We start from the raw sequence: 11,220 nt of genomic DNA, 5'->3' as shown, positions 1-11,220 counted from the left end.
AAACACATCCTTGACAAGCATTTTATCCGCAATTACAGTGGGTTCGTGTCTCAAACCACCAATGTCCATAGAATTCCTCCCTCCAAGTGTCACTGGAAAGAAACGTCCACTTGAGTCATTCCCATTCAAGCGCGGGCCAACGGTGATTTGGGGAGAAAAGTTAACTATCGGTCTCCGTGGAAGGAGATCTCAAATCTCTTAAGACTATCGGGAAGGTTTTGAATCTCCAAACCACTCTGGAAGTCCCAGTTCGCTTACCACACAGAACTTCAGGCTGTAAACAAACTCAATGTGAAAAATAAACATTTATTACAAAATTAGCCTTGACATTTCGAAATGAAAGCAGGCAGGGTGTTTTCCAACTCAAGGGGACTGTGGTAAGCTGGAGAGGTGACTTCCAAGGCTGGTCACGCATGACTTCTGTTCACCACAAGTGACCGAGAGGGCGAGGAACCACTCACCTCAGACCTGACGGGACAATGAGTCCCCTCTGCTTCCCTGTGGCCTTGTCTCCGCGTCCCTCCCACCCCGTCTCCCAACCAGGAGGCTGAAACACACTTTAAAAATCTCTTTCTTACCGAACCATTTCATCATCTCTGCTTTTACTGTTTAATTAAATTTTATCTCCATCTGAAAAAGCTCTTTTTTTATTGGCCCATGACCCTTAACCGATGGTTTGGCTAGGCTTGTTTTTCCTCTTGGATTCTCGATAGAAAACTCAACTCTGTCAGGGGTTTCCAGATCAGGGAATAAAACCTGGCAAGGTGGGGCTTAGCGTCCCCCACAGAAAGAAGTTAAGCAAAATCAACCCTTGAAGACCCCCGTGTTCTCCCTCTCGCTCGTTAATAGACCGGGCGACTATGGTAGAGGGGGAAACAGAAATTTAAGGGCAAAAAGGGCTGTCCAGACGCACAAAGGAAAGCAACGTCAGGCAGGCCTACCTTCCCATCACTCACACGCGGGTGGCCTGGCCACCCGGTCTCAAATTACCTTTCCTCTAAACAGCACCCCAGCCCCCAACTCCGCTCCAGTGAAGCAATGGTTACTTTACTGCTCTGGGGCAGTCTGTTCTCCTTAGAGAAGTCTTTCGATGCGTCTGGTTGGCAGAGGGGGGAGGGGAGGGTGGGCACTTTCTCCCCTCAGTGGACCAGACCAGCGAGAACCCCAGGGCACAGCATCGGCTTCCTCTGGGTGTGCTCCCGCAGCAGAGGGCACTCCTCCCGCCGCCAGAGGGCTCCGGAATGAGGGCCCCAAGCTCAGAAGCTCTGCCTTGAGACGGGAGCCAGGAAGGGGTGGGACAGGGGGCCAGGACCAACCCAGGTTGTTGGGAAGCAGGGTTCCAGGCGCCTTCCTGTTTGTACAAAGGAGCCCAGGAACTTCACTTCCCCAACTTCCCGCGACGAGAGGCTTTGACAAACCAGCAACATCCGGCTACATCCAAACACACACCAACAGTCTCACCAAAGAGCGAAGACGCCCTGGACACACACCGCATTTCAGCAGAGAGCTAGGACCGAGCGCGCGAATGTGCACGCGCGCGCACACACGCACACGCACGCCCACACCCCACAGCAAAGAGCTAAGACCACTGCGCACATCCGCACGGCTCTGCAGACACATCTTAAAAGGGTCCATCCAGTTGTTCCAGCCAAGGGAAGGGTGATGGTCGGAGCTCCCAGCTCCAGCTTCCTTTTCTTTAGATCAGGGGTTTTAAAACCCTTCCGCTCAGTGTCCCCTGAGAGCCCCCCCCCCCCCCATGCTGTCCATAACAAAGCTCCGGTTTCTTTCTACAGACACAGATGGTGTCCGCCTGCGTTCAGGCCGGTGCAAGAGGGTCTCGGGGGCACTTCCCGTGGGAAGACAGAAGAAAGCGGAGTGGGCTGCAGGGGCGGGAGAGACTTGGTGTTGTCACCCCGCAACCTCTTCGGTGGCTCGGTCTCCAGTCCCCACTCTGGAACAGTGCGTCCCTCCTCACCACGGGAGGAAAGGGCCGAGGGACCAAACTCCAGATCCCTACTCGGGGGGAGGGGCCGCCGCCACACAGGGGGTATCGAGTGCCCCGCCACTGTTGCCACGTTCTGGGAAGGGAAGTCAAGGGGCGTGACGCTCAGGGCTGTTCCCTGATCCCTCGTAGGGATGGGGGACGAAAGCTTTTAAACAAGTCCCGGGCCACTCGGCAATGGCGGGAAAGGAAGGGCGGGATGCAGGGGGAAAGTGTACACAACCACATCCTAACTAAGATAAACGTGGGGACCCCTGTGGGGGCTAGAAGACGCGTAAGGGACCCTGTGAAACTACAGACGCCACGGGCCGGAGTCTGGTAGCACCGGAAGAAGGCAAGCACGGAGGACAGGAGATGAGTCGGACCAGGGTCACACCAGGAATGACGAGGTCTGCCTGAATTCCCCCTGGAGAAATAAAACGCCCAAATCAACCCTGTACACTCTTGTTTAGCTGATAAGCTCCTGAACCTGTAAACACAGGGGAGGAGCCCCTCATTCCCGCAGGGAGACCCTCCCGGTCCCAGGGGAGCACACTCACCTCACTGCGGGCAGCGGGCTGGCTGTAAATCACCTTCTTACTCGAGGTCCTGCGGACAAGCCAGAAGACGGAGACGCTCGGCAACCCGCCCCCCCCAACCCGTGCTCTCTTTAACCTCTGCTGGCCAACGTTAGAGGCTCCACCGAGAACTCTACGGAAGCACAGAGCTCTCAGTAGGGAGGGGTGGGTGGAGGGAGACCCGACAAGTGCAAGGTCACAGGGAACGGGGAGAGGCAGACACACAGATGGCCACCCAACCAGGGTGGCCTCTGCCTCCAGCCCCTCCCCCCGGGGCCCGTCTCCGCTTCAAACCACACGCATCCTTGTTCTCAACCTCCTTTGGAGACCTCCCAGGACGGCAGGTGGCTCACTCACCCTTTCTTTGTTCCTGAAAAAGAAGAAAGGGGACCGTGAGCGTCAGCGGGATAGGGGCCGGCCGGGCGCAGAAGGCTGGGGGGAATGGCACTCAATAGGTCACTGGTGCTCACCCGGGAGAGAACCCCTGCACACGTGGGCTCACTATCAGGTCAGTACTCAGATGGCACCCAAGGACCGTGCCCTGGAATGGGGACGATACAAAGGAGAGCCGTTGAGGGCAAGTACTTACTGTCAAAGTAGCCTCGTCTATAGGCGAACCAGATGCCCAAAATCAAGAATCCAAGGAGAATGAGTGTGACAAGGACAGCTGCCACAATGCCCCCCACATTCAACTCCGCTGTGAGACACAAACGAGAGGTCAGTCCTCTGAGGGCTCACTCACGTGACTGACAACACCACCAAAGCCAGGGTGGAAAGCAGACCCCGGGCCCCATCCCAGGTCCCAGCTCAAGCCCCTGCTAGAGCCTTGCTCACCGGCTTCCATGCGCACAGCCTCTGACCTCATGGGCATCCCGTACCCATTCCGCGCCTCACAGGTGTACTCGCCCGTATCCCAGGCTGACACGGGATCGAAGACCTGAAGGGAGGAAATCGGTTGGCCTCCTGCCTACAGAAGCCAAGCACCTACTTCTGGTGTTTTGTAAGTAAGCTCTACGCCGGACGCGGGGATCGAACTCACGACCCCCGACACCAAGAGCCGCAGGCTCTACAGGAGCACCCCCCCCCCCATCCTCGTTTTTAAATTGCAGTATCGTGGACATACGCTGTTGCACTGGGGTTTCGGGTACACGGCAGAGGGATCTGTGCACCTTATGACACCCTCATCCTGAGAAGCATCCAAGCCCCCATCTTTAGTCTTCTGACCCTAACGCCAAGCTCATCTTGCTGCTTGTCTTCCCCACCTTCCAGGGCTCTTTGGCCCTGCCCCCCCCCCCCAATACCCTAACGCACCACCCCATCCTTACCAGCTCCCCTGTCTTTTTATTCAGGCTGTAGGAAGAGTTGCTGAAGGCGCGGTTGCCCTTGGGATCCGAAGGCATCGGGACCCCGTCCTTGAACCAGTAGTACTCAGAAGGGGGGGAGCCATCCTTCTCTGAGCAGGTCAGCACTGCCCGACTCCCGATGGTGGCAGAGGAGGGGATGTGGACCGTGGGCTTGGATGGAGGCACTGCGAAGGGACAGAAGGGGCCCAGCACAAGTTCAGACAGCGCCGCCTAGAGGCCAAGCGGAAGACAACCCCATAGGTCAGCTCCAGCCTCCATCCCTTACCAGGCCCTCCGCTTCCCACTGTGGGAGGGGGAGGGGCGGGGCTCGTCGCCTCTGCAGCACAGAGACTGAAGCCCCCCCCCCCCCCCCACTCCCCCCCCCCCCCCAGCGCCCTGGCCATCAGTGAGCTCCAAAGCTCGGCAAAGCCCCTTGAGGACCTGGGAAGCAATGAATGCCAAACCCACACACAAAATGCGTGGGCACATACCAAGCACAGTGAGCTGGACGCTGACCTCCCCGTACGTGTTGCCGCCGTCGTCAGACACCATGCAAGTGTACGTCCCCGTGTCTTTCCGGGTCACCGAATGGAAAGTGATGCCACTGTGCGAGAAGGTGACTCGGTCTGCATAGGAGGCTACCAGGAGAGAGGAAGGGGCGGCCGGCTGAGTGCGCTGTGGGGCCACGAGAAGCTGGGTGGTGGCAGGGCAGGCCGCGTTAGAGTCCGCGGGACCTGGGCCCCAGGGTGCTCCTCTCCCCCGGGGGTCCGGCCCCGTCGACCCCTCCACAACCTAGGCCACCGGGGAGGAGGTGGGGCAACTCACCCGTGATCTTGTTTTTATAACAAACGAGGCTGGTGATGTCACCATGGGCGAACTTCCACTCCACGCGGGGGTTGGAGAAGCCCGAGTAGGAGCAGGACAACTTGGCGGCTGTGGGCAGCGCAAAAGTGAGCGGGACGAAGGAGCGGCGGCAGACGGAGGAGGAGAAGGGCCCCAAACTGCATCGGCGGCTCTGCGCTGCCCGCCCTCCAGGCCCCAGGCGCACCTGCTTCCCCCCCTCCGCCCCACCCCCCTGCACAGCCGCCCACGACTCACGTTTGTCCTCAGGAACTCTGACATCGGGCTCAGAAGTATACACTGCGCCCCTGCCCAACGCCAGGGAGCCTGAGGAGGAGAGGGGTGGGCCATCAGGAGGGAGACACCAGAGCGGCCCAGCTGAAGGAGCTCCTGAGGCCCTTCCCGTGGCTTCTCCAAGGTGAAGAGACTCAGGAGATCCAGGCTCCCCCTGGGTCTCACGCCTCCTCACCAGTATCCTAAATACCTTCAAATGCTTTTTGCCACCATCGCAGGCCAATACTTCCATTATCAATGGAAATAAAATATTTCTCTCAGAGGTAATGTCTTTCATTTTTTTATTTTTCCCTCTGCAACTCCCAATAATCTAATTAGATTCCTAGTAGTCCAAGAACAGCTTCCCAAATGACTTTTCATGGTTCAGAGAAAGCTTCTCAACAAATAATTAATTGCAGTCACTTGTCAGACACTCCTGGCAGGAAGCCAGCAAAGCTGGAGGCAAGGGAGGTGGGTCAGGCAGGCAAGGAGGCAGGGAGGCAGGGAGGCAGGGAGGGAGGCAGGGGGGGCAGGGGGGCAGGGAGGGACACAAGGAGGCAGGGGAGGAGCAGTAATGAGGATAATAACAATACTCAACATTTGTAGGGCATTTTGTGCTTTTTAAAGTGTTTTCACCTACTTTACCCTGTTTGATCCTCGAAACCAGAATGACAGATCAGCAGGACAGGTGTTATTATCCCAGTTTTACATGAGGAACCAAGCCCATGAGAGAGACGTAAAGAATCGTGCCTAAGATCACGCAGCTGGGTCTGAGCTGGGGTCGGGACCAGAACTGGGCTAGATCCTCTCCTAGATCTAGACACGAGATCTCCTCGTGCCCAGTGGAGAAGGAAAAGAAGGGGTGGCATGTGCTGGGGGCACAGAGACGAGGCTGATTGCACGACAGGGTCGCTGGAGGGTCCAGCATTCCAAACGAAGCACCAGGGCCTGGGCTCAGACAGCCGGGCTCTGCTATAAACCTGCCCTTGGACAGTCACTCCCGTCCATGTTTTCCAAGTTCAAATTCACCACCTGGGCTTTCCTTATATCCCTGAGAGTCCCGTCTTCCTTAGATAAATGCAAGCACATTTTTCCTTTACGTAATCACTCGCATAACTGAATACGGTCTCGTGACCTCTGAAGCGCCCTCTTCTCACCCAGAACACGAAAGGTTTGGACTAGATGTTCGCTCAAGTCCTTTAGGGTTTTTTGTGGGGGGTTTGGGGACGTTAATGTCTAACGAGGACTTTTATACATACATTGATATCTATGAGGACTTTTATACATACATTGATATCTATCTGACACAACACTGTGACTTCGTCCAGGTACGTATTCTCTCTCCCACTTTACAGATGAGAAAATTAAGTGTCTAAAAAAAGTTCTGCATCTAGCCCCAAGTTTTCATAGCTATGAAACGGCAGAGCTGAGAGGAAAACACAGGTTCCCCCTACATCCCCATTTCCCTCATTATGTCAGACTTTTATAAACCATGCGGTTTCTCAGAGAGGCCGTGGCTTAATGGGGGGCAGACTATGTAATAAAATGCCATTGTTTTATCTGTGAGCTACTTATACTAATATTACCTTATATGTGTGCATTTGGCATTACATTTTAATGTCAAATGTATAATCAAATATAATAACACGTAAGAAACTTAAACCAGATAGCCCTCCCTAAGTCGAAAACTGAGCCCATGGGGGTCTCTTACTCAGCTGTGAGGGGGGAACGCGGAGAATGAAATGCTTTGATTTTCGCCCGGATCAGCTTTCTCTCCTTCAACGATGGGCACTTGTTTTCTAAGATCCTCACATTTTACAATTTGCTACCCGTGATGTGCAGTGCGATGCTCGAACGAGATCTCTCTTCAGGAATGAAGGACTGACTTGTTGTCATCCAGCCTCTGGGACTTCTGCCAAATCAAAGCCCTCGGCCTATCAGCCCTTTCGGGGACAACAGCCGGGACACTGCGGGGCCCAGGGGCATGCGGTCCACCCGGGCAGGGACAGGGGCAGCTGGCATCCAATGCCTCATCACTGAATGAGAGGAGGGAAGCCCCAGGGAACCCCAGGTCTACTGCCCCAATCCCCCCCCCCACCACCCCACCACCCCCCAGCTCAGAACAACGCTGAAAAGCTATTCCCACCCCGTAAAGCTCCCTGGGGAATAGGTTGAAGCTACTCTGCAGCCCGAATTCTCCCTCTGCCCAACCCTGCTTCTTTTCCCTCCCCTGCCCTTCCCGAGCTGTGGACCCCAAGAGCCCTCCGTAATAAATGTCCTGGCACGATAAAGGACATCTCAGAGTCAGCTTCCTTAGAACCCAACCTATGACACGACCCAAATCAGGAAGAGCTTCTAATTCCACTAAAAACTAGCGTTTGAAATAAAGGGCCACCAAAAAAGAAATGACAGCACAGGAATTTGGTGATTGTTTCCGCATCACTTCTGACATCAGCTAAAGTTCTTTTGAGACCTCTCAGACCTCCGGATCTAAAACATTCAGGAACCACACACACACACACACACACACACACACACGTCCTCCCCAGCTCCTCAGTGTCCTGACCTCCATTGGCTAGTCCAGCCTTCTCTGGTTTAAAACACGGGCTCTGCCCCTCGCCTGGGTGGCTCAGTCGGTTAAGCATCCGACTTCGGCTAAGGTCACGATCTCACAGTTCACGAGTTCGAGCCCCGTGTTGGGATCTCTGCTGTAAGCACAGAGCCCACTTTGGATCCTGTCCGCCCCCCTCTCTTCCCCTCTCACACTCACTCTCTTGTTCTCTCTGTGAAAAATAAGTAAACGTATAATGATAATAATAAAATGAAATAAATAATAATAAAATATAAATAATAAAAAATAATAAATAAATAAATAAATAAATAATAAAATAAAATAATAATAAAATAAAACATAGGGCCTGCCCCTCAATGCCATCCCACCTCCCTCAGAGGCAGGACTGCAGCTGACTGTCTGTGGCCTGTCAACACTCTCACTCTATTGTGCCTGTGAATCGTCGCATGTGTCATACTCAGCCTCACCAGTGCTCCCTCCTCACCGTGGGACACCTCAGCCACCGTGGTCCACGCCTCCCCCCACCCCCTCCCACCTCGCCCCTGAATAAGCCTCTGGAACCAAGCTGCCTGGTTCAAATCCCAGCTCCGGTACCTACTAGGCTGTGTGACTGGGCAAGCTACCTAAGTCGCTTTGAACCTCAGTTCACCCATCTGTAAAGTGGGGATAATAACAGTTTCTACATCAAAGGGCTGTGGTTGAGTTAAACAAGCTAATACAAATAAAGTGCTTTACAACAGGAAGCAGCAAACAACTATTATATTTTCTTCTTCTTCTTATTATTATCATCATCATCATCTGCCCATAGGTTCTTCTCCACACACTTAATTGTTGACTTTAAAACTTTCTTCAATAAGACATATAAATAAATATAAACACTGCCTGAAAAATGCTTATGCTCCAGCCCACCAAACCACCTCTCCTCTATCATTGCAATTGTCTTGGAAAAGCTAACTCTTCTCTAGAACCTTCCCAGGTAGACCAGCAGAGCGGAGGGCTTCCCCTCACTGCACCCCATCTCCATCAGGACACCCAGGCTCTTGCCCATGGCCTTCATCTATGTTGTATTTCCCTTGCCTCCTCATCCCCCCACCCCCCAGACCTATACTTGGCTCAATGACACACACAGTAAACCAAAATAGAAGGAAAGTTCACCCTTTCACCACGATGCTTAATTTACTACAAGTTCGCAGTAAGAAAAGCCACAAAGTCAAAGGCATCAACAGATTTTGGACCCTTTTGTGTACAGAAAACCTGCACTCAATCTCGCACACCTCTCTAGAGGGACTCCTCTCCTCCCTTCCTCCGCAAACTTTTATTTATTTGTTTGTTTGTTTGTTTTAGAGAGAGGGCACAAGCGAGTGAGGGGCAGAAAGAGAGAGAGACACAGACAGACAGACAAGGGGGGGCTCACCTGAGGCTCATGTTTTTTACCCAAAGCCAGGCTTGTGCTCACCCGTTGAGGGGCTCAAACTCATGGAACTTGAGATCACGACCTGAGCCAAAGTCAGATGCTTAACATGAGCCACCCGGGTGCCCTTCCTCTGCAAACTTCTTCAAAGAAGGCGTCTACACACAGTTCCCAGCCTAACACACTCAATCACCGCCTAACCTACCGCAATATGTCTTTGGCTCTCACCTTGGAATGAAAATTGCTTTTACTAAGATCACCAGTCATTCGCTCCTCAACTCTATGACGCCCTGATTATACGATAGAGAAGCGATTTAATAACAGCTCCTTGGGGGGTGGGGACATCATATTAAATGTATAGTTAGGCTGTACGTTGCATCCCAATTTCCAAAACATTGAAGTAGTCTTAGAATTAAGGACAGCCACAATTGGCTTTTTCAGTTCCCTTCAGGGGCCCCTGTAAGAGGCCTGGCCCCGCCGACCACTCCCTTCCTCAGAAGTCACGCCGCCCCTTGGTTTCTGCGTGCCGCCCTTCTGGTCATCCCCACCACTGACGAGTTTTCTCATTCTCTCCCTTGAACCGTGCTTCCTCTGTGGATCCCTTAACATGAGTGCTCCCCAGCATTCTATCCTGGGCCTTTTCTCCTGTCCACGTTCTCTCCAGGAGATCTCGAACACCACCCCAAAACTCATCTGCACCCACACGCGGCCACCTCCAGTCCCCGCCTCCCACCTGAGCTCCTGCCCTCATCACCGGAGTCCCCACACCCCTCCCCGTCTGCCGCCCGCTCCCTCCTCCTCCTCCTCCTCCTCCCCCAGGTCGGTGGTGGTGTCACGGTGTATTCCCATGTATCCCATCCGTCATCGTCAGTCAAACTGGAAGCCTTCCAGCAGCCACCACGTCTCCCCTCCTCAAGCAGCAAGCATTGGCATCGTCCCCTCCCAAATCTCCCTCAAACTGTGACCGTCACTTCTTAGCACCATCATCGTCTGACGAACCACAACTCGTCTCTCCAGCACACTTGGGTGTCTCTGCCTCATTTAATCTTAACCCACTCAGATCCACCCTCCATCCCAGGGCCGGAGGAAGGGCTAGTATTTACTGAGCACTTACTCTGTGCCAGGCAGTGCTGCAAGCATATTGTATGGTCTGTCTCTTCATCCCTGCCACCTTGGGAGTGGGGCGATACTGTTTATTACCATCACCTCTATTTTCTACACGGGGAAACTGAGGCCCCGAGCAGCAAAGTGCTGGTGCTGATTCCAATCCAGGCAGTTCCTGGGGCTGTGCTCTGCTCCAATCCACCACACAGCCTTCCTAAAAATGCCAATCTGACACTCGCCTCAAGCTTTCAAGGATTCCACATTGCCTCTCAGATAAAATTCAACGTGTTGGGGGCGCCTGGGTGGCTCGGCCAGTTAGGCACCTGACTCTTGATTTCAGCTCAGGTCACAATCTCATGGTTCATAGGATCGAGCCCACGTTGGGCTCTGCACTGAGAGCACAGAGCCTGCTTGGGATTCTCTCTCCTTCCCCCCCTACACCCCTCACCCTCAAAATAAATAAACAGTAAAAACAAAACAAAACAAAACAAAAAAAACCCACCAAATTCTTCATCAAGGCAGAGGCCCAGCAGTACCGGACCCTCTGAAAGGCTGTCTACTCTTGGCGTGTTTCCCCTCTAGCAGTACAGAGGACTTAAAATTCCCAGCAAAGAGCCATTTCACAACGTCTGCTTTGCTCCTGCCGTTCCAGCTTTGCAGAACACCCTTTCCCCTCTTTCTCCCTCTGGTCAGCTATTCATCCACGTTATTTTCCAGGAAATGACCTACCAACCCCCGATCCTACCAGAGCCAGCTTCAGACCTCTTCCGGAGGCTTGAACTACCCCATGCAACACACGGGTGAAGTACTTCCCACGTTATAATGACGTCATCTGTGCACATAAGTCTCCCCTAGCAGACAGGAAACCCCCAGGGAACAGGGACCAGGTGTTATTTATTATTCTGAGTACTCCGCGCTCAGCAGAATGCCTGGTACAACTTGACATTGAACAACACGGAGCCTTAAACGAATTAGGTCCTAGCAGACCGTTCACCATAACATCTACTGTTAAGGTTTATCTACAAAGATAACCCCAGTTTTCACACTGGCAGATGGGGCACGCCCAAATGAGGAAAAAACAATTTGATCCAAAGCTCAATCTTTTTAAAAGTTTAAGA

General features: G+C 53.3%; 1 protein-coding gene across 2 annotated transcripts in view; it reads right to left on the bottom strand.

Moving 5' to 3' along the window:
- Positions 1-286: 286 nt before the first annotated feature.
- The window catches only part of F11R (F11 receptor), a 24,554-nt gene continuing 13,620 nt past the window's right edge, over positions 287-11,220 (bottom strand). Inside the window, exons 2-10 of one of the 2 annotated variants that reach the window (XM_049634667.1) lie at positions 5,001-5,069; positions 4,728-4,835; positions 4,394-4,540; positions 3,885-4,087; positions 3,394-3,496; positions 3,149-3,256; positions 2,917-2,929; positions 2,542-2,590; positions 287-2,408 (exon numbers count right to left, since the gene is read on the bottom strand). In XM_049634667.1, the coding sequence (XP_049490624.1) occupies positions 2,373-2,408; positions 2,542-2,590; positions 2,917-2,929; positions 3,149-3,256; positions 3,394-3,496; positions 3,885-4,087; positions 4,394-4,540; positions 4,728-4,835; positions 5,001-5,069 (836 nt within the window). In that variant the 3' untranslated portion in view covers positions 287-2,372. Of the gene's footprint in view, positions 2,409-2,541; positions 2,930-3,029; positions 3,101-3,148; positions 3,257-3,393; positions 3,497-3,884; positions 4,088-4,393; positions 4,541-4,727; positions 4,836-5,000; positions 5,070-11,220 lie in introns of both variants that reach the window. The other variant, XR_007458881.1, reaches the window with a different exon arrangement.

The sequence above is a fragment of the Panthera uncia genome, chromosome F1, assembly GCF_023721935.1.
Source record: "Panthera uncia isolate 11264 chromosome F1, Puncia_PCG_1.0, whole genome shotgun sequence".
Lineage (NCBI taxonomy): Eukaryota > Metazoa > Chordata > Mammalia > Carnivora > Felidae > Panthera > Panthera uncia.
The sequence above is the reverse complement of the archived record's forward strand: the minus strand, read 5'-3'. Positions and strand labels throughout refer to the sequence as shown.